The sequence below is a fragment of the Nesoenas mayeri genome (genome assembly GCF_963082525.1).
Source record: "Nesoenas mayeri genome assembly, chromosome: 8".
Taxonomy (NCBI): domain Eukaryota; kingdom Metazoa; phylum Chordata; class Aves; order Columbiformes; family Columbidae; genus Nesoenas; species Nesoenas mayeri.
Window position 1 is genome coordinate 6,481,958 of NC_137554.1, and position 24,146 is coordinate 6,506,103.

The 24,146-nt window shown below is 38.2% G+C and overlaps 1 protein-coding gene across 1 annotated transcript in view; it reads left to right on the forward strand.

Annotated features, from left to right (window-relative positions):
• Positions 1-24,146, forward strand: part of AK5 (adenylate kinase 5) — a gene marked incomplete at both ends in the record, with an annotated part of 89,474 nt that overhangs the window by 39,071 nt on the left and 26,257 nt on the right. The window contains 2 exons of the mRNA XM_080348972.1: positions 6,516-6,606; positions 13,052-13,128. Coding sequence (XP_080205098.1) covers positions 6,516-6,606; positions 13,052-13,128 — 168 coding nt within the window. The remainder of the gene's footprint in view (positions 1-6,515; positions 6,607-13,051; positions 13,129-24,146) is intronic.

Sequence of the window (24,146 nt, forward strand, 5' to 3'; positions counted from 1 at the left end):
CAGGTGCAGGTTTTTTAATCATTTGCAAAGTGAAAATGCATAGAGAGTTTATATGTAGAGATGTTGGATGCATTTTTAGGTTGAAAAGTTACTTCTAGAAGTCAAGAAATTAGATAATGCAGAACAAACACCTGCAAATCATGCCCCTTAAATACTATGTGAACTAATCCATTTGCTGCCCAATTCATTTCTGTTTCCTGATGACAACTCCAGAGAGAAATAGAATATTTATTGTGGGAGTCATAGCAGTGTAGAGAAAGGGCTGAAACATTTTGAATTGTTTATTACCATCTGTGTTAAACCGACTTCAGCTTTAAAAAGTTAGTGGAGGACGATCAAGAGAAGCGTGACCAGCAGGTTGAGGGAGGTGTTTGTCCCCCTCTACTCTGCTCTTGTGAGACCCCACCTGGAGTACTGTGTTCAGCCCCAGGGCCCTCAGCATAAGGACCTGTTGGAGCGAGTCCAGAGGAGGCCATGAAGGTGATCAGAGGGCTGGAGCACCTTGCTTATGAGGGCAGGCTGAGAGAGTTGGGACTGTTCAGCCTAGAGAAGAGAAGGCTCCAGAGAGACCTTGTAGCAGCCCTTCCAGGGCACCTACAAGGCAGCTGGAGAGGGACTGTTTACAAGAGTATGGAATAATAGGACAAGGGGTAATGGCTTTAAACTGAAAGAGGGTAGATTTAGATTAGATATAAGAAATAAATTCTTGACTATGAGGGTGGTAAGGCGCTGGAACAGGTTGCCCAGAGAAACTGTGGATGCCGTATCCTTGGAAGTGTTCAAAGTCAGGTTGGATGGGGCTTGGAGCAACCTGGTCTAGTGGAAGGTGTCCATGCCCATGGCAGAAGGGTTGGAACTAGATGGTGATCTTTAAGGTCCCTTACAGCCCAAACTGTTCTATGACAACCTGTACTGGAAGCTCAGAGCCCCTCTGAAGAAATGGAAAATATGATAAAAATTATTTCAGAAATAAAGCAGCAATATATGTGCTTCCCATATAACAGTCACGAGCCATCCCCTCCTTACTGGGGACAAAAATAACCAGCCAGTGCTCTTAAATATCTGCTCAGACAGACAGGCTTTGCATCTTAGCGTTATGAAAAGTATGTGTGTTCCAAACCCACTCTGTGCCACCACTCTGCCTCCATCAGCTTCCCTACCAAACAAGTAATTGCTTTCCCCCCAGTTCATTAATTTTTGACCAATGATGCCACCGAATTATTGATTTCGGCTCCCCCCGCCCCAGTCAAATCCAGCTCTCTTCCAGTTTGCCCATTTTCTGCTCTACAAGGGCCCATAATTGCATGGTGTCTTTCCCATCAACTCTTGCCACCACATTGCCTGAGGCACTCATTTTTAACAGCTGAAAACTGATGTAAGTCAGGATGTTGCTCAACATGATCACAGCATAAAGATAGAACTTCTACCTCTTTCTGCCTATCAAAAGCTATTACTCCACATAAACCTACAAAGACAGGCTATTACTTCTGCTTACTGTTAATTGCTTCTTCGGATCAGACATACTATTTACTTGGTGTCATGCTGTTCCATATTACAAGTATAGATACTGGCTTAACAGTGTTTTACCGTGAAGGGAATTAAGCTGTCATAACATCTCCACACTCATGTGCCATGGAACTGAGTTCTAGGTTTAGCATGAAATAATAGAAAATCACTTTAAGAACAAAAAACCCAAGTCTTGTATTGTTTGTGTACTGCCAAATTAACAGAAAGGGAGATGATAAGCAGTTGAAATACAAGTGTCCCAAGGTATCCTCTTTTGTACTGATGTGGGAATGGGCTGGATCTGACATAATTTTTGCATTTCATATCAGTTATAACAAAATCTCTAAATCTATTCAGGGTCCATCTCTTTGTTTCTAGAGGAGCAGAGCAGGTTTGAGCTGTGTGCATGTTCGTATTTTCACACTTGTGGTATAAGGAGTTAAAATTAGCTGATGGTTTCCGTTATATAATAACTGTGTATTTACTCTTTTTGAGGGTCATTTCAGTTCTCAGTAATGTTATCGCAAGATGTTTTTTGAATATGATGGTTTAATTTAAATTTTTTCTTGCCATACTAGATTCTGTCTGTGCACCTGGTGTATTCAAAAATTATTTACTTAGTGGCTTCAAATTGTACCTGTTTTGAGTAAATGAGGCTGGGATATACAATATCCAGCAGCATCCCCAACAGAACTGTCAGCTCCACTCAGGGCTGCTGAACATTCACCATCATGCCTGTTTACAAGGAGCACTCATAGCAATAGACACTTGGATGACAAGTGGAACTTGAGAAACTCTAATGATAGAGTGTGGGGCTTCTGCAATGATTTATGAATCCTCTGTGTAACTCCTGTGGTAAAAAATAAGGTGTTAAGTGCTTTATTTTAGATAACTCAGAGTATTCCTTAGCATTTTAACAATAGTGATATAAATCTCAAGTTCACTTTCTTTTCTTAATTTCTGATACCAATTTATGACCTCAGCTGCTAATTGCATGGGTTTTTATCAATCACTGCTGAGATCTAGTGTAATTTCAGTTGTAGTTTTTCTTCTGCATGTAATACAATGTCATATTAAAAATATTCTGATATTTCAGAGTATTTGATATAAAAGATAGAAAATATTAGAACTAGAGAACAGGCTACAAAGAAAACTCTCTCCCCTACGTGTGGTTCCCCCCCCCCCCTTTTTTTTTTTAAAGAGTATCATTAAAAGTACTTCATAACATGGAGATGTCCCCTGAGCTCCCAGTCTGAACATTCCACCTTCATGCCTCAGTTCCTCTGCTTATTATCTTTCATAGCAAAACTATCTGAAACTCAACTAAAAGGAAACCTTGGAGACTTGAGAGATATATTCTTGTTCTTGCTTTAATCCTTGGGATGTGTTTCCCTGAACTAGGGGACTGGTGTGGGGACTCAGTGCGTGGTGTAACTGCAGTGTGTGGGTGTGGGAAACTCATGTCCTCCCACGTGATGCTGTATTAGCTCTTCCTCCCACAGAAACACTGTTAGTGAACTGTCTAAGGGGAGAAATTATAGAAAAATCCTGTCATACTTTCCTTTGTCACAGAGAGATAAATCTTGGAAGCAGGACCACTCACAGGAGTGACATGGAGATGGTTGCCCCACAGCTTCCACATGTTATGTGTGGGGCAGGGGAAGGATTTTGCTAGATTCTTACCAAGCATAGCCTCCCAAATGTACTTTGGAAAGGTTTGTGAAACCTTTCCTGGCTCAGAGATTTAGCTCTTTCCTTAAAGAAATGCAATTCTCAATTGTCCTCTGAGGCCCTTCCTCACTTTTCCTGCCCCAGCAGAATGGAGATAGCAAAGTACAAAAACCCCATTAGTGCCTCACTGAGGGAAATGCTGTTGGGTGAGTTCAGGCCTCAAACCCCACTGACCTCACAGGGAAGAGACCTGGTGCTTCTTCCTGCATCACTGGGAAAGATTGTATCAGTTCAGATAACAATACAGTTAATGTGTCTCATGTATTACAAATGCTTTCAGTGGCATGTTTAATAAAATTACATTTCTAAGCTGAGCCATCCATAAGAGTACAAGTAGATAGTTCAGTTGCAAAGAGCTGTGTTCTGAAGCCAGTAGGGATTTGTTTTCAGTAGGGAAAGCAACCCATTGATTTAGACACATTCTGCTAAAAAATATAAGTTTTACTGCTGTTTGTTCTTTGTGAATAGAGTTATTTGTGTAGCTTTTATGTTTTATTCAATCCTCCAATAATAATCAAAGGATCTAATTTTTAAATGTTTAGCAATTCAATGAAGTACAGAACTCATATGGTTACTTATTTTCTTTCAAAAATATTTTCTCTGTGAAAGCTACCTTGCCTTCCTATGGCTCAGGGAATTACAATTCTCGTTTTGTGAGGGGAAAACTGAGGCTATGTGCAAGCTTCAAATAATTGGTTTTCTTTGGGTGACAATATAGGCTTTCATTACAAAGCCCAGATTTTCTGGAGTAATGAAGCACAGCTGGTGTTCTTTGAATGGGGGAAGTTGATGTTTCAAATTCTTGGAACCTTCAGAACGTTTGAGATTGATCATGTGTTTTTTCATGGTAAACTGTATTATTCAGAGGAACATTACTAATGAGAAAGCGAGCCTGTCATCTCTCCAAGTGCGGTGTGACCTACACAGGAACAATCAGACAACGTGATTACAATGTATTGCTTTTTATGTGTACACGTACCCACAAACATATTATATATATAGATATCTTCACTAACATATCTAATGAAACACATTTTTTGCCAACAAGCAACAGAAGAGCATATCCCAGCACTTCCTTGGAGACAGACCAGTGCAGAAGAACAAGAGTATTTATCTCTGTGAATTATCAACTAGGAAGTTCCTAAGCTGCTCTTTGTGCATGGATAATGAATTTTCCAATAGTTTCATTTAAGACCTGTTCTTCCACAAGCCTCAGTTTTAACACAAGATATAATCCTTCTACTAGGTAAACACATTTCTGCTTTATAATTAAAAACTAATGCTTTGAGTTTTGATTAGCACTGAATGGCAAAAGAACTCCTCAGTAAGAGCTAAATGTCTGTCCAGACAGACGGACAACTGTGCTGCATCACAGTATGAACTTCAGAGGCAGAGCCAGAAACTCCAGTTCAAGAACCAGTCAGAAACTTCCATGTATTGATAATTATAGTAAGCTCATTTATTATGGAAATGAACTCTAGGGCTGAGCTAAGCATAGAGCTAAATATTAAGACCTTAAAGATTTAAATTGGTACTAACACCAATTGAGATTTGAGCTCTTGGACGGGTGTTGAGAGTCAAGCTTCTGGCAGCAAACTTTCTACAATGGTTGCCTCTCTCTAGTATACTCTGGCCTCCCACAAGCTTCCATTTTCTTTTGTTCACACAGACCCAGTTTGTAGAATCATTGTTTGTCTCTTTGATGTTCTTTCCTTATTTTTGAGCTATTTCTGACATCTGCCACTCTAAGTAATTGTTCTTGGGCTGGTATTATCCTCTGAGTTTGCCTTTAGTTGCTGATGGAAAATTCCATAAGAACACAATTTTCATTACCAGTGACAGAACAGCTTAGGTAATATAGATAATACATAAGTCATCATAAGGCATAATGAAGAGAGTGATACTGATTTTTACAATGGTGGGTGTTAGACAAGCAATTCAGTATCTCTCTAAAATTAACTCATTAAGTATCATGCTATATTTGGAAACCAGCTTCATCTCTATAAAAGCTAGCTTCTGCAGCAAAGTTCCTGGTAGGGTTTGGACATCTCTCTCCATGGCTTTTCCCTACCTATTTTTACCATGAGACAGGCAGGTATTGGCAAGACATCTGAAAAGCTGCTCAACAGTCTCAAACTTAGTAGAAAGAGCCCACTGAAGTTCACGAGCTTGCAGTCGCTGGTGTAATGCTTTTCGCCCTGGGATTCATTCTATGTTCTAAACAGATTACACTGATGATACAGAATGATTGAAAATAGTGACTCTTATACAGGGGGCCATGCACCGAATGACAGCCATCTGATGTCACCGTTATTTGCTCGCTCCTGTAACTTGAGGTTACAGTATTCCCTTTCCTGTAGAAATGTACCTGGCCTCCATTCAAGAACTGTGAAAAAATCCACAGCAACAGTCGTAAAATGTCATTTTTTTTTGAAAGAGAGCCTCAATAAGTGATGATCTAAATGAATGAAGCTTGATTAACGTGCTGAGAAAAAACACAAACCCACTGTCAAGCATGTCACTTGCCCATAAAAAGAATCTGTCAGAGCTGAGAAAAAACTTGAGAGAATCTGTACCAGGATTCAGGCAAAAGATTAAATAAATGAGAAAAGTTTAAAATGGTAAGAAATTGTTTGCCATTTTAAAGGAGCTTTACTTTCTTGATTTTATTTATCACTGAGGCACTGCATTTTCTGGTAGTGCGAGAGCAAGGAAAGCTTTATTTTCTATATATAATAATAGCAGACTTTCAAAAATGCTTTTCTTTTTCCTAAGGGTTTTTCTCAACTACATGAGGAAATAGTAGACACATACCTGTCAGAAACTTTGGTTTCCGACAATTCAGAAGATGCTGAAAATTTTTCACTTGCAAATTAAATAGATAACTATGCTAATCTCTGAAAAAAGTGACAGTTAAGCAATCACATTTCTGGTCTCTATGCTGTCATTTTTTTCAGCCCTCCAATGGCTGAAAAAGTAACATGCATTACTAGTTTTACTTTCTGCTTTGAAACTTTGTTCTCTGAGAGGAAGTCAATTTTACTGTAGCTTCTGTTCGTGATGACCTATTAAAAATAGGCAAAATCATTTACAAAATTGGTTTCATTTTCCATCAAAATTAAAGTGATTCATACCTAAAGCAATGGACAGCACACAGAGAAATAGAAACGTTCCTATCAAGAAGGATTGGGGTGAGAAATCAAGTTACATGTTGATGTTCAGCCAAGTAGTAAGCACTGTTATCAGTGTCTGATTGCCAACTCTTTTTTTTTCATTAGTTTGACGCAGACAGAGATGAAGAAGAAGTGTTCTCTGACATAAGTTCAGCAGTTGACAATAAACTATTCGCAAACAAAGAGGCTGCAGCAGGTGAGTTAATGTAAGAGTTAAAGAACTACATTTTTATACTGCATTTGACATTAGTAGGATTCCTTTTTCGTAGTCCTCAAGTGTGGATTAATGTACTGTAGCAAAGTCTTGACCGACCTCAACATTTGCACAACCAAGGGCACACTTGGAAACTTCATACAACCCACCTAACATCTTATCTACAAGCTCACCTTAAAATAATATGCCCTAATACCTATGCCCTAATAATATGCCCTAATGCCTTAAAATAACAGCCCTAATACAAAAACCAAGTTGATCGCTTCAAGTTGTGAGCTGTTTCAGTTCCAGATGATACCTCAGTGTTCACCAGAAAATCAGTCCTATGAGATCAATGAACATACTTCCTCCCTAAAACTTGGTACTCATTCTGAAACTGTGCGAATATGTCAGGCATTTGGGTGGGTTACTTATTTATATATTTATTATTTGTGCTTACTGAAGCTTGAATGTCTTCAGAGAAAAAGCCTCTGAGGGACAAAGGAATTGAAAGAATTGAAGCTAAAAATCAAAGTACTGAAAATCCGTAACATCTGTCAGAAATATTTTGCTTGAAGGGAACAGAAAAATGTTCCTTGGTGACTTCACAACTTTTTCTTTTCACACATGGCATCCCTGGCTGCCCACCAAGCAGACCATGAGGGTTATATAGGTAGATGAGGTCACAAATGTCTTGTCAAACAGCACACAAGAAGAAAATTTTAAGTGAAATATTTTTCTGTAGAATTTACTAGCTTTATTAAAACAAATATTAGATATGCATAGTGGAAAAAAATCATGTATCTGAGCTCTGTTTACAGGAAAACTAATCTGCCATAAATTGGCAGACAGGGTAGCTTCAGTTATTTGTGATCATGAACAATCTTCTGGGGACAGCCAATTCCTAATTGATGAAGCACGATGAAGTCTAGTAGGAGCAATACATCTATTAATATTATCTTTTTTTGACAAAGGGAAGATTACTTTTTTCTTCTAACAAGACATTTGCAAAGAGCAGTATTTCAGGCATAAAGACTTGGTCATATTTGAAGGTTTGAAAGGATGTTCAACTAGCCTACAAAACCCACCCATAAGGTTTTTTTTATAATGTTCAAAAGAAGATAAAGATGAATTATCAAGGCAGGGGTGGTGGGGTTTGATAACGATGAAAAGTGCATTAGCTAAAAACCAGGTTTCTAGTGGTCAGCTTTATTCTTGTGTGCATCTTATCTCCATTAAGGGGTACGCTTTCCTCTTTTGTGCTTAGCCTTATTCCTAGAGGCAAGAGATTAATTCCAAATGTAAAATGGCATTCCCACTGCATAGCACGGTATTGATAATTATCTGTGGATTTCCTAATTAAACAAGCTAAGTACTGAATAGCAAGAAGAGGAAAGAAGCAGCATAAAGGTACTAGCTCTGACAGATTGGCAACAGCTAAACAATTTGCACAAATTGGTTGTGATTCTGGATGAGGTCCAGTCAGCTCCTTGAAAACCTGATCTACTTAATTCCTCACTGAAATAATTGCAGAGCTATGAGCTTTATGAGAAGCCATGCCACAGTCATCTAACTGGTGCCTAACCTGAGCACCGATAACAGCAAGGAGATTTGAAGCAGGATTTCTAGAGATCCTATGAGACGAGATATTTAATTTCTAGAGGTCACAACTCCAGCATTGGCTTGATCTCACTCTTTGTCTTTTAAGCTTATTAGTAATATTGCAATATATTTTGGTTCCTGGTGGCTAACAAACATAGTATTTCTAATATTTTCATACCTCCACATCAATCTAATTCATATGCTATACTTGTAAAATCCGATTGTAATCAACTGTGTAACAATGTATGCTGAGAGAAAATAACTGAATATTTTTATAGATTAAAATACAATTTTCTCATTGTTGCCTTCTATGACATATTAAGATGGTTGCTAAGAGCAACAACCTGTCATGAAACTCAGTGTAAGGTTGCAATAAAATTTGTATTAGAAACATCTCACAGAGAGCAGAATTAAAATGTAATCATTCTAATGCTTATCCGTCCTTCAGTAAATTATTTCTCTTATACTCCACTCAAAATTTATCTTCTAAGCATTTGTCTTGCCTGAGAACTGATATGCAACATGTATGTTCCATAATATAAAAAGACATTTTAATTTTATTGAGCTTAAATATGTTTATAAGAGAAGCAACATGTTTCACAAGATTGACTTTTATGACGGTCAGTGTTGGACAGTGCAAATACTGTAGATGTTAAAATATGAGTATGGGCATATTTGAGGCAATGAACCATATTGAATAGAATTGCCACTAGGATTTGAAATAAGTAACGGATTTAAGCAGGGACTGGAAATACATTAGCTGATTTGCCAAAACACAAATGGTCCAAGGAGCAGACTTAATTAACTCACTTGATGGGGTATTAGCTACCTTGTAATGGGAAGTTTAAATCAACTGCAGATAAATTTAGACAGATCAGTACAAGTTAGTTTCATTATATAAATGAATTTAGTGAACTGTGAAAAAGCAGCGCTTGACATTCGGGTTCATGAAAACTTAAGGATGAACACGCTTTCAGAGAACGTGACACATGCCCAGGCTCAGAACACTGAAACACCAGAGACATTTATGGCCATAACACCCCTGGGTTCTGGAGTGCATTTCTGTTGTGACTATAACATCAGCTTTCTGTGGCCAATCCTGTGCAGTTCAGCTTAGGAGCAGTAAACAATATGCAAAATATGGCATAACATATAAAAGTACAGCCTCGTGGTGAAGGAAGCAACTGAGCATAGCCCTGTACCTCTCCCTGGCAGGGGCAGCTCCTTGTCCACCCCTCTTGTACAACTGCAGCTGCCCATCAACTCAGCTCGTCCCTCAGGGCTGGGTCATTGGATCCTCTCGGGTTCCTAGCAAGACAAATGTTTATGAATGATGCCTTCAGTGTCAAGATACAAAGCCAAGGGCAAAAAGAGGGAATGCATTCTAGCTGATCTGCTTGCTCTTTTTTTTCCAGCAGCCCGCTCCTCCCTGGAGAGCTGATTATTCAGTTAACAGGGATTTAATAAAAACTTCCAACTGACTTATTTTTTAATTGTGCAGTACTGCACCTGATAAAATCCTCTCTGTATTTTCACCTAAAGAAAACACAGGGCACATGAAACTGACCAGGTTTCCCTTACCCCAACTTCATGTGTGCCCTGAAATTGAAGAGGCATATTTAACTCCTAAGAGTACCTTTTCAGATCAGCAAGCTATTCCTCCATGGCAGTAGAGCCTTCATGCATTTTCTTAATTTTTTTAACTATTGAATTTCTCTGTTTGAAATTGATACAGTTACTCAGATCATCTGCAGTAGGTTCATCAAAGCACATCAAGGCTCTAAGCTAACTAAGAGCTGAAATTATCTGGTGGAATGGGGCATCCCTTTAAAAGGAATTCAGATAATTCAGACTGTAAGACTTTTCTCCTAATGGTAAACAAGTATTATTTCTTTTTAATAGCCTAGTTCTCACTTATCAAAGGAAAAACAACAACTCAGAAAAGGCAATGAAACTTCTGATCAGCTGTTTTGTTGTCAGAGCAGATGTGCAGCCTGCAGACCCACAAGAAGCAGCAGGGCACGTTGCTTCCAAACACTTCAACTAATCCTCCTGTTTTCCTTAGGACAACATTTTGTGTTTCTGCTTCGATAGCTGAACATTGCCATAAGGTTTACATGAAATGCTGCTGATTGAAACTTGGGCTTAGGAAACCTGAGTTGAGTTTGAATGATCCCCTTTCCAACACTCTCCCCTCAGCTTTAGCCTTGCTGGGAGCTTTGCCCCCACCAGCACTGCTGACTGCCAGTGCCTTGCAAAGCTGCTCTGCCACATGTACTAGCAATTCGTTAGCGAGCCTGTTGCCCTCCCCTAGAAGACCTGTTTTAGCAAGAGTTAGTCCAAACTCAGCAAAATATGCTCCCATCCAACAAGTGAGCTGGAGGGTAGCAAACCAGTCATGTGTACCCATAAATACTGCACCAGGGACATCACAGGTGCTTTTATGTGTTCCCTCATTACTTTATCTTGTCCTGGGAGTAGCCATTTGCTTCCATTCATTTCTGGTAGGTTTGTCTTTAGGCAATTTGATGAACGGTAGAGAAGTCTGTATACCGTTCAGTGACAGATGGTTATGGATTTTGTTAGTTTTCATTGAAACAAGAAAGAAAAGAGACATACTTTAAATTTTCCTGACATTCCTTGAATATACCTTAGAAAGGAGCCATGCTTCCGCAAGGAAACTGGTGTCCTAGTTCCAGGAAAAAAAAAAAGGCCTTTAATATGCTTGACCATATTAAAAATACATCACCATTATGGCTTTTATCACTTAAGATACATTATGGATGAGTATTCGTTTTCAGCCTGACCTTTACATTTAAGTTTGTGTCATCATCTCTCATATTAAAGTTTCTAACTAAAGATACATACTGTTCTTGGTAGTTAAGTGACAGTTAAGCAAATACTTGCACACAAGTGCCTTTAAAAGTGACTGATGTGTCAAGGTAGGCCAGTGCTGGTGGTGACTGAGGCTTAGTTAAATTTTATCATTAACAAGGATACAATGTTAAGAGTGAGATGTCACCTATGTAAAATAAATACAAATATTTTCTCAGCAGTTGTAAATCTGTTTGTTTGCATATATCTTTACAAACAGGTATTTTCATAAGACCATAAACTGTATATGCCAGAGAATGTACTGCATTTATACATGTGACATTCTGTGGCAGCAAGAGTAAAAATCCCTTTCTGTTATTTTTTTATAGCAATCTGATAAAGTATACATGAACATTAGGGGGGAAAAAAACAAAATCAAAACCAACACCAGCAGATGATAGACCTAAGTCCTTCCCCAGTATCTCTTACATGGTCCAAAAAGTTGCATCAAAGATTAATTTGGCAGCAATCTCAATATGGATTGGAAATTAAGACACCCTGAAATCATCATCTCTACCAGTCAGTTATGGTTTTAGTCATCATGACATCCAGTTCCTCTCCTCTCTTCTCTCTCTTAGTCATGTTTAGTTCACCACCTACGTAGATTATTACTATGTAAACTTCAAAAGCAAACAAAAGAAGGTAATACGTAAATGCATCTGGAACAAATAGAACCACAAAATTTGTTATGGATAGTGCTTGTTAGAGAGCCACCCATACAAACATCTCCAATGGTGAGAAAACAACTCAGGGTCAGCAATAGTTTTAAGATGATGTATCCTCAATGCCAGTGCTTGCCACAGCATCACACCACGTAAAGACACCTGTAACCCAGGAGGAGGGAAGGTTTTTTCTCTTCCTCATCAGCGATCTTGTCTGACTGGGGGCAGAAGGCACTAAACAAAGCACATTTAATGGTTCCCCTGGTGTTACCTGCTGCTCCCCACATGATGATAGTGATTTGACTCACCTCGGGCTACTGGCTGGTTACAATTTTTACATCTGTGTGTCATTACAGTATTTTTGTTATTCTCATTTTAATAATGCTGTGAAAAATACTCCTGTAGTCACGTGCCTATTGACATTTGAATGTGTATTGAACACACGTAGGATTTGGTTTAGGGCTGCACCATCTGGAGGGCACAGGAGACCGTTTCCTACCTTGTTGCCCAGGAGCGAGATAACCTGAACAGGGACATAATGCCAGAGTATGAATGTGTTGTCCATGCTACACCCTTCCTCTGTTTAGATGGAAAGATGATTAGTGGTTTAGCCTCCCATATGAGTTTAGCAATGACTACCCCCTCTACATGACTTCTTGAAATACCAAGCCCAGTTTCTGTTATCCTGCACCTTCAGTAGCTCAGCTGTAGCTGAACTGTAAAGCTCAGCCAGGTCAAGGCTTCTCAGCAACTGAATTTTACATCCCAAGTGCAAAAGGCTGCATGAGTTGCTGACCCTTGCATCCCCAGGAGGATGACGGGGAGAAGGGACAGAGCCACACTGTCACCTTGGAAAGGGGCAGGATAGAACAGGAATGGGGACTATTGCTGCTTTGGTCCCGTCAGCATCACTCCAGGATCCTTAGCTGCTAATCAGCAGTTAGTATTTCCTTTCTCTTTCCTAGATGTGATTTGTATTCTCCCCAGAGCCAAGATCCTTGTGGCAGTTTTACGACTGCAAGTCATGGCAGAAAGAACACCCTGCCCAATAAACTGGCAATCTAGCTGAAAAAATTCACCATTTAGTATAACCATTCCTTATTAAGATTTGTGGTAGCTTTTATGGATGCTTCGAAGGCTTTGTTAATGGGATACCACTCACCTGGCTACTCTCGCACATCCAAATGGATCCTTGGGTCACAGATTTTGCATACATACAGACAATATTATAATATTGTAGTGTTCCATCACATAAAGTGAAAATTTTCCATCTATTTCTGAAGTCTGCTTTTTTTTTTTTCATATTTTAGGGCCAAATGAACTTGATTGCAACCTGATTATGGATTCTGGAGATGCTGTTTATACAGAATTTGACTTTGAAGACCAGGTAATTATGTTTATATGGCCTCTCTCTAGACAGTTTTCTAGTTTATGTACATCTTATGCTATACAATTTGGCCTGAACGAGGTGGTGAAACTTTAAGGGTACCTAAGCCAAAGGGCTTTTTAGGTGCAGTACATGAAAATTTTTGATACACAGAGGTTGCTTTCTAGTTATGAGAAAAAGTGGACATTATTGTGTTATTAAGAGCCCATATCTTCCATTACTGTACATTGCTTTTTTCCTCCAAAATTTTAAAAAGTTGACAAATGTGGTAAACAGAATTATTGGAATGCATTGTAAATCTACTGTATATATAAGGAGTAAAACATTTTCATGCCTGTATTGAAGAATACAAAAAAGTATGAAATGTAGCTAAAACCATATCAAGCATTCTCCCCTTGAAAAAGTATTTTTAAGAATAAAACAACAAATGCTTATACTATGTTGAAACCAGCCTTTCTACTTACCCTATTCTGTCCACGTCTAAAACCTAAATTTTGATAGTGTTCTCCTTGTACATAGGAAGAAAGAAGGCTAGAGAGGGTAAAAAAGGTTGTATGCATCTTTCTCCTCTAATCTTCATCTCACAACTGGTAACACCATATCTGGAGTACAGTGCCCAGTACAACATATGGAGAAGCTTAAGAGAGTCCAGCAAAGGGCCACTAAGATGATTAAGGGACTGGCCCGTCTCTTCTATAAGGAAAGACCAAGAGAGCTGGGAGCGTTCAGCCAGGACAAGAGAAGGCTCAGGGACAATCTCATCAATGCTTACTGAAATCTGGAGGGAAGGTGCAAAGCAGAAGGAGCCAGGCTCTTTTCAGTGGTGTCCAGTGGCAGGACAAGAGACAAAGGGCACAAACTGAAACATGGGAGGTTCCCATGGCTTGCATTCTGTGTTAAGGTTAAGCAGTAGTATTCTTGTTACTGTGCTGTGAATAAGCGTTGAAAGAATATATATCAAGTACAAACTTGCAGTTGAAGAAAGTCATTGTCAGATGCTTCATATTTATGTATCTCGCTCAGACTAAAGGGTTTTAAGCACTGTTTTTACTTCATTTCTCCTTCTCTGTTTGATGAGAGCATTGCACTCTTGCCAGAATGGGAATGTGTTGGTCTGGCAAAATAACGAGGAAGGCTGACCACCACAGCTGGCAGAAAGCATATTTGCTATTGACAAAGACAATAAGGTCTCATCATAGACTCCTTGTTTAGCCTCATGTAAGAACCACATACAACTTCATTCAAAACTACAATCAGTGTTTTTATGGACCGTGCAATGTATCATCAGTGAACCGTATAGTTTGAACTTATAAATTAGTATAATTTTCATCTATTTCTTTCTGTTCATTTTTTTGGTAACTATAAAACTTGTGCTTATTATTTGAACATATACGTTTTCTATATATATGGAAATATAAATATTTGTCTTATTAACAAATATCTTTATACCCAGTCCATATGAGATGCCTCATACAAATATAAAGAAAATATGAAGGAGAAAGCAATTGCAACCAAAAACCCTTACCATCTAAATTTTGGAAAGGCTGAAGCAAGTATTATAGACAGAAGCAAAGAAGGGAGTGGAGATTGCCATAAAGTCATAATACCATCTAGCTATCCAGTCTAAAAAACAAGATTAGAAATTACTCTCAGGAAGAAAAGATCAATAACTAAATTCAGGAGAGAGGAACTGCTTGCATTTGAAACTTGAGCTCATTTTGACTGCGGCGGTGATTCAATACTCCAGTGATTTACCACATGCTGTTTATGATTGCACAAAGCATCAACAACCTTTACTCAGAGAATCTCAAGTGGAAAAGGAACGCATGTCTGGATACAAATGTGTCATGCAGTGATGTTATCGCATAGGAAATCTGTCATGAGAATGTGGGGGATAAGAAGGCTGGTTTCTAAGCAACCTTACACAGCTGAGCTGCTAAAAATGGCTGAATTTTAGCAGAACATCTTGGTAGTCACTGAACAAGAGGAGCTGGGGGTTAGAGCAGCACACAACACGCACTGAAGACAAAGCCACAGCTGGGGATGAGCATCACTTACCACAGCTGAAGCGGATGTATAGAGATACCTTTGCACTTTCTCATACTTGGAATGAGCCAGGAGAATCTACCGTATAAAGTAAGCCAACAAAGAAGCATCCGAGTTCTTCAGATGCGCACTACTCTTTGCAGAGTAACCTCTCTTACTGGCAGGCAGGAGCAAAGAGAATGGCTGGTGTGGTTCCAACTGCTGATGGAGCCACCAGCTCCTCTCAGTGTGCTCCAAAATACAGCAACGTGCTTTGAGAAGCACTTGGTACCTGTCGTTGAAACAGTGCAAAACAAAAGTAACACAGGCCAAGATCTGGCTTTTCTGGAGGAGTTGGCAGGGGAACTGAACTAAAAATAACTCAGAAAAAGCTTGAGCTTTGGAGTCTACATTTTATAAATGAACGTTCAATTAAATTCATGTAACTAAATTAAAAGCAAACTGATTGTTTTCTACCAGCTATGCATGAATACTTCAAGAACTAGAACACTTGTAATCACTAAGTCCCTATGGCATTGAAAGGCAGGAGGGAAATACTCACTTTTTTTTTTTTAAGGCATTTTTTTTTTCTCCAAATCACTAATAACTATTTTTCTGCTCTTTCTGAGATCTGTAGCTGTCAGATTCCTGTATTACAGGGGGAATAATCCAGGTTTTTAGAATGACTGCCCAAAATATATTATTCCAAAAAATAAAAATAAAAGCAGGCAGTACCCCCCATGGAGAATGCCTTGTGGAAGAGCCAGCCAAAGCTTCACGTGGTAGCAATCTCTATAGGCTTTTCTGGAGTAACGATTACACTACTCATGACTTGATTGAAAAACAGAAAAGCACAGTAAAGTGATAAGTTTCAGTTCTTTCTGTCCATATCGAGACATCAGAAATATGTTTTGGGCCACTCATTTTTGGGTGCAACAGCATAGCTTCTAATGAGGGAAGACCTGTGCTTTATAGAATATTGTCAGTTTGCAGAACTTGCTGTCAGGACTAGTGTCTGGTTTAATAAGGCTTGTCTTTTGCTGCTGGAATGCACTCAGTTGTGATAGAGGGTTTTCACTGTTCACTGTGTTAATTTATACTTGCTATTCAATTTCTCAACTTTGCCAGAGAGGCTGTCAATATAATGCCACTTGTTTCCAGAAATCAGACAAGATTTATCTTTAAGAATTGGATTTTTAATTAGAAACCTACCACTTGGCTTATTTCAAGTGCATTCACGCCAAAAGGGAGTATTGAAATATTGGCACCAGTGAATCCTATCAAAGAGTTCCAGAAGAAAAGAGAATCTAGTTACTTTCTTGTGAAGACAAGGCTCTCAAGACAACCTTAGCTAGTTTGAGAAATATTTTGGACTAATTGGAGAAAAAGTTAAAACATCCAATCAAGATGGCTGTAGATTTAATACAGTCCTGAACAAGTGCTTATAGAACCGATGAGTTTAACATGAAACATGAAAATCAGGTAAACTTAAAGTAAAAATCTTAAAAATATACTTAGCTTCCTCCTATATGAGGGGCAGTTGTGGGAGGGAGGAAACCTATTTCACACCTACAAAACATGGAAACACATTTCTGTGCCTCAAATAAAATTACCAGTTCATAACTGGTGCATTTCCATGTCCTTCCAGTGTCCGATTGCATTTACTTATCCAATTAGGTAAATGCAATGTCGCATCCAAAGGAGAGATTGCCTTTTCTGTTCCCCAAGTGTGCCAAAGAAATAGGAAAAGCAGATGTAAAAAAGACTGAAAGATAATAAAAGGTTTTCTGTTCAGCAGTGACAAGCAATCTATTGAATTAAGAAAACTGCATAACGCAATCTTTGCTGGAAGTGCAGAATGTTTTATAATTAGAAAATGTGACAGCTCTCTTGAAAAGCAACAAGCTAAACTAAAATGAAGTGGAGGGAAAAAAGCCCTCAAAGAGGCTTACTCTCATTCTAACGAGAGGAAACAAGCTCTTGATTAAAAGTTGTTGCCATGTAGTGACAATTCTTTCAGCTTGCTGTTGTTTCCCAGCCAGAGCACATACGAATTGAGGCTTTAGGAGAGCAGGAGGAAAGCTTTAAGCAAACTGATGAAAAACAGACTCCATTGCTACCAAGACTGTAACAACATTTCCAGCCTGACTGATTATTATTATAGCTTGAAACTTAAATATTCAAGAGAGATAATGAAAAGGCCCTAAAAATCTTTTCAGTGAAGAAGCAGAACACAAATATTCCTAAAACTGATGGGCGACAGCAAATTGAAAGCCTCATTTAACTATAGCTCTGTGGATTAAACCAAAGACCATTTTCCTCCTTTACTATCTTTCATATCAGTTGTCACTGTGCTTTGACTCCATTTTCTCGATGTCAAAGATTCAATCCAAGTAATTTCTTTAACCTTTCAGACACAATGCTCTAGGGCTGACATTACAATACAGCAGAGTGAACTGCACATCTCCATTAGCAAGAGCAATTTTCATTGGGACTTCTAAAGCTACTTTTCCAAATTAGATAAACATTGATTAAATCATTTAAGGAGTCAGATCTAGAAGGTACTATATTAATCGTGTGCTTTCTCTTTACTTGAGAACATACAGGACTTCTGGGATAACAGCAGCTTTATTTATATACGCTGTGCAGCATTAATCGTTACAGGACTTAGTAAAATGACAGCGAGTGTCCAGAAGCCATTTGAGCTTTCAATGCTGAACATTTCCTCAGTGTCCATTTCTCTTTGACTGATAGGCAGTGGTATCAATTTGAATTACAGATTCTGATTCTACAGGGAAACTGATTAAAACAGGAGTACGTAAAAAAACGTAAAATGGACTCTAGAAAACTCAGAGAACGATTGTAAAACTCTGTTCCCTCAACATTTGTTTTTGCTGAAGAGCACAGAAAGGTGGACTCCAATCTAGTTTAAGGATCTCTGCAAAAAGAGATAATGCATAAGCATCCAAAGAGATGAAAGAGCTGGAGACGTAGGCCTAACTACAGAGAAAAGATGTTTAATAGAAACGTACTGAAGTCAATGAACAATCTGTTCAGTTCAAGTTGCCATGGAAACTGTCCTATTAAATGCTTAAAAAAAAAAAAACAGTTCTAGAAACAAAGTACTACAATTTGCCTGTACAAAGTGCTCCCTTAGTAAGCTCAAACCAAGTGTATTTTGGCGCTTTTCTATCATTTTGTAAGCTTGAAGAAGTCTTGACTCTTTCAAAGTCACCATTGTACACCGTAGTAAAGGCATGTGAAAGAAAGTCTACTGCTCTGTTTCCCCCATGGAAACCATGGTGAAACAGGCAAGAAAAATTGCCCTAGACTCAATCTGCTTCTTTTCTTTGCAAGGCCAGAAACAGTTATTAACAGACATTATTTGGATTTACTTTCTGATAATACATATATTAGGGGCAACTGAACTGCCATGGTTAGTTGAAGTCTTTGCATCCCCATTTAATTTCTGATTCGGAATGAAAAGTTGCTGCCCACAGCTCTGATGGGCAGAACAGGGCACGAGGACTCGGTTACAAGGATGGTGAGCTCATGTGAGTTACTAGAGATTTAAACAATGACAGCATCATTCTTCAAGATGTGCTGCATTTATGCTCCACAGGATACTTGTGCAGTGACTTGGGAGGCTCTTCTCTGTGGCTTGTGGATGGTGTCTATAGAAAAAAGTGTTACAATTTGCAGTATTTCACCCTCACTTTTGCAGGCAATAGCACTAGGACAGCATACCTCCTTTCCTTCTCTCCACTGGCAAACTGAGGCCTTAGCCTTTCATGCAGAAAATGTAACTTTACAGCTAAATTTGAGTTCTGCATTTTACATGTTTACCTTTACAGCCCAAGAGAACCTCAGGGAATATCAGGCATCCCACACAGTCAATGCAAATATGATCCACATCAGAACATTTCGCGTTACACCTAAAGCTCATAAAGAAATGCAAAGATGTATTTTAAATTGCTCCCTCCCCACCTCCTAGATTTAGACACCTTACTCAGAACAGAGGGTTCTGTTCACATAGTCCAGTATCCCTGAAGACAACTACCAAAGCTCTTCCTTAAAAGTACCTGTAGCAGCAATTCTGTATTTTAAAGCATTGAAGAAGAAACATCTTTTTATAGAAAATATTCATATTTCTTAATCGTGGTGAAAGTACATACTATAGACTTTTACGTTTACGTATGAAACTGCAGTGATTGCAAAGATGGTATTTTACTATATGGGATACAAAACTGCTCTTTAAATAACTTATTTGTACTGTGTTGAAGCAGAAGCGTGGCTTCTTTGGGTACATTGGAAACACTTAAAAAAACTCAAAACTCTATGTATTTTCAGGAAGCCATATGTTCCCTATTTGGTGTCTTTTTCCTCCTTATGTATCCCATGATTTGCAGTCAACTTTAGTCAATTTGGGCTTAAATACCAGTCACAAGGAGCGAGAGTGCCCTAGTTTTATAATCCCTGCACAGCAGCGCATCTCAGATCGGTGGACTGTTTCCTCCCATTGTTCAATTCCTTCTTAACAGAGAAGTTCTTTATAAATACTGTCAAAATTCCTTATTGAAAGTTATAAAACCACCTAATAAAACATAAATAGATGTTTTAGTAAACCTAGAATATGCTTATTCAAACAGTAAGCAGAGAAGGTCTTTAATAAGAGGGAAAATTTGAGCACAGCTGTCACCTTTTATCTTAGTAGCAGCAAATCATAGGATCTGGGGCCACACACTGGTCTTATTTTTACAATACCCTATTCTTGTCCTTCTCTGTGCCAAGATCTTTCAGATGATGCTCTACTTCCATATTTTAAAAGGTCTGTTCTCATTAGCTACATTTCCCGAGTCTACATTTCTTCCCTCTCTCCCCCTGCTGCCGTTCTGTGAGTTCTGTGCCTGGGAATCATGTATCTGTGTATGTGTCATTCTGGTGAACAGCTGATGTGCTCAGGGCACAGCGATGCCAGCAGCCCTTACTCACTGACCTGTTCTGCCACACAAGGGAAAGGCACCTACTCATTTTTGTGGTGCCATTCTGAAACTAAACTACCTCTCTCTTTTTTAAAATATTGTTTCTTTCCCTTCCCCCCAATAGCAGTGCTAAATTATGACCTGTAAGGTAAAGAACAGAGCTTTGTATCAAACGTGTTACTACATAGAATCTTGGGTGAGTGCTGCAATGTGTGACACTGGGTTTGGGCTAAAAAAAGCTTGGAAGGGGAGCAAGTGATAGAAAAGACATTTCTGAGCATACTGCCTGTTGTAGATATATATAATAGAGAACAATCATCTTAAAGAATGAAATAAAATAATATATAAATATTAAAGAAAACTAGGTGTCCTTAGAAAATTCAGATTATAAGTGAAAGTTACATTCTGCCCTTGGCTCCTTTGCTGCTTATATTCCTAAAGACAGTTTGAATTCCTGTAACAAATCTTTAAAATTAATTACAGGTTACCGCACCTGTCATAGAGTTTGATTTTTAGAAAATAATGGAGCTCATGTTAACAAAATAAACGAGTGGTGCCATGGTGATGCATGGAAGCAGAAGCATAACATTTTGTGGGTTGTCTGTGGAAAGTAATACCTTGAACTCTGAGTTCTTCCAAGAGAAGCAATTACTACTGTCCAGCACAACTGAAGCTTATCAAAGCATTTGTATGTTTTTCTTTTTTCTTTGAGGAAATGTAATTGAGACTGGCTTGCAGAAAAGCCTTTTTAATCTAAAGTTAAAAGAAAAAATACAACAATAGTGTATTATTTGAGAGACCCATTCATTAGCAGTCCAAGAAAAGGAACAAAGCAGCATTGAGTTTGCAGTTCAGATGCACTGGAAGGTCCAGTGCTGCACTTCTCTGCCCTAGTGTCTTGATATAACAAAAAGCCCCTGGGAGAATTTGTACCAAACAGCATAAAGACTCCACATAAAGAAAAATCATTTAAGGAGTGATGGCGATTTACAGAAAATAAGAAAGCTACAGGAAAAATAGTGATAACTTTTGGGAGGAATTTTGTAGGCACTGAGCACTTTCTATAAATATAGATCTATTGAAAAGTAACTGAATTCTGTATGTGGCAGAAGTATTGTAAAATGAGCACTAGATAATAACTAATCACAGATAATACGGGTGTCAAGTGTCTTCAAAGCACAAAGGTATTTAAAAAGCAAGCTGCAGTTCTTCTGCAAGTTAGATATAATGCTGTCCCCTTTTAAACCTAATATGAAAATTGCAAATGAAGTGTTTCATTTACCAGAAAACTCTTGTGCTGCTTTGATGATACAAAATGCTGCTTCCCTGCTGGCAGGGGTGTTCTTATTGCATCCCTTGGTTGGTAAATGTCTAGTTTTCCAGTATCTGGAAAACAATGTGAAACTAAATAAATTTTGCTTTCATTTTCATGCTTAATATTCATGTGTAATTTTTGTCATTAAATAAATCTACAGAAGTTAACAAAAGCCCAACCCCCACACACTACAGCAAACAGACTGTGATTTTGTCCCCTCTAAATTCCTGATAGGTGCTCTTCTTTGTGCTATCAAAGCAAAAGAATGAAAAAAATCTGAAAAAATCTTGCATATCTTTAAAAGCCAGTTAACTCAATCTTGGTTTACAAGTGTTAAGAATTAGTTAATCCCTACCTCTATATAGGTGTAAATTTGATTTATTTTCAGAACTGATAATAACATTTATTTTAAAAGAATAATGGTATAGAGATCGTTGTCTTTGCGAGAAATCCAGAAGTGAAAGGGAATCATAGTGATCTAATAATCTGGCAGGACTTTGTAGATGCTATTACAAACACTGATTTTTTTCACACTTCCTAGTGGTATGCACTCGAAACAAACAAAAGTCACCTCAAGTAACATCAGCACTGTTGTCTCATCTTAATTTCTATTAGTTCCTTTTGACACAAATAACTCCACTTTGCTGGGCAGTATGCACTGTAAAAGAAGATATGCCTTATGGGGAAAGAAAACCTTGAAGTCTGAAGGTGTTCATACTGTATCGTATATTATTTACCCATATTCATTAGTTCTGGACCAGAAGGGGTCTGAGCACAGCTACTCCTGCTTTCCAGAGGTACACTTGGCCAACACTCAGCTTGCAGAAAGCAGCTCAGCATCAAAACGTTATTTGAATCATGAATTGAGTTTAATGACAAGCAACTGTACGGCTCATAAAATCCATTCCAAAGGACCATTGCCCATACATAAAACCTGCAGCTAATGCAGCGTATCTCATAAGAGCCAAACGTTTGCTCTTACAGCAAGAAAACAGGAATTTAGAAGACAAATTCCACAGCCAAGCTCTGACTGGCCCCAGTTTCTCCCGATGTTTAACTTCACCTACCTAAAGCTTCTTTGGGGCCTTTGTTTTGCAGTATGTGTAAGGACACCGCTCAGTGATAAATACATTTTATAAATAGATGCTGCATATGTCTAATCTGAAAGACCATCCTCTGTGATTAGGTATATGCCTATTAAATCCAGCTGCGAACACACATCAGGCTCTAAAAGCACAGACATTGTGACAGACTGGCCTGTGCCGAAGCAGACAAATTGTATATCCAGACATTTCATACTGCTTTGTGATTCCCTGAACGATTCTTAGTGAGAGAGTTTGAGAGCTAAAATTAACAGTAGTAGATGTAGAAGCATCATCTGTAAACATTTGATATTTCATTTAATATTACTTTGTTAGTGAGTAAGAATTCAAAGTAAGTATACTACAGGCTAAAGAGGTGAAAGTGGAAATCTAAGTCCTAAATGTAGTTCTGCTTCCATGTATAACTGTGTTTACATTGACAAGTCACTCAATATGTCTGTTGAAAGGGAAATAATGCCCTTGCCTCTGTTCTCAAAGGAAGTACAGGGAAGATTTATGTGGAACTGCAGCGTTCTTTGAACAAATAAAACGCTACAGAAGTACAAGTGTTTTACCTACCTAACAACAGCAAAGGGAGAATTATACAGCTACAGTGTGCTGAGAAATTGATGGTTGTATACGTACATTCCCATCAAACAGATCCTGATGAGACTGTAATATGCAACTATGTAGTCAGCTCTTGCCTGTACTTTCTACTGTATACGTTACGTCATTCTGTATTAAATTTGTGTGCGTTTGTGCTGCTTTTTTTCCCTTACACATTAAGTTCAATTCTCAACAAATATCCTGAAGTAGAGAAACATGTTGTTCTTATTTGTTTAAATAATGAGTGCCTGACATGTTCCTTTGAATATTGAATACATTGTCAAATTCAATCTTGAAAGTTGAGCATCATTTTAGGCAACAGTCATGCTGTATTTTCAGTTCAGTCTCATTCTACTGCCACTTTTCTCCTTAATCCGAGATTATTTATCCTCTTCAGTAAATTTTTAGGAAGAACTTTTGTTTTATCTGCTAAAAATCTGAATAAAAGGTGTCAGACAATTTTCACCACTATTTTCATGAAAGATTCAAGCAACAAAGTGCTAAGAGAGAACTTTTTTCTTTTTCATGTTACCGAAAGAAAGAAAAAACCCAAGGACTGGAGCTGGGGTTACTAATGGGTAACAGAAAAGCTTTCTTATTCCATCAGGTAACAAACATTCACAACAGTTATCATTAAATCCTAGTGAAGAAAACGTTCCATCATTAGATTAAAAAAAAACAAAACCACACAACAAAACACAAACTCCTAATTTATTAGTAGCAAAACTGAAAGATCTGAAGAATTTTGCATCATTTCCTTATTATATAATGTGACAGTTTGTTTTATTATGGAAATTACTTCACAACCTAGCAATGGCAGGCAGTAAATTAAACTCATTAACCTATGAAATATCTACTACTGGTCAGATATTTACTAGTAATGAGCTAAATGACAAGAAGTCAGACTACAGTCAGAAACCTGCATTTTCCAACTCTAAAGGCAATTTACAGATAACAAATTCTTTACAGGTAGCAAACTTTTCTATTTAGCAATCATTTCAATGTACT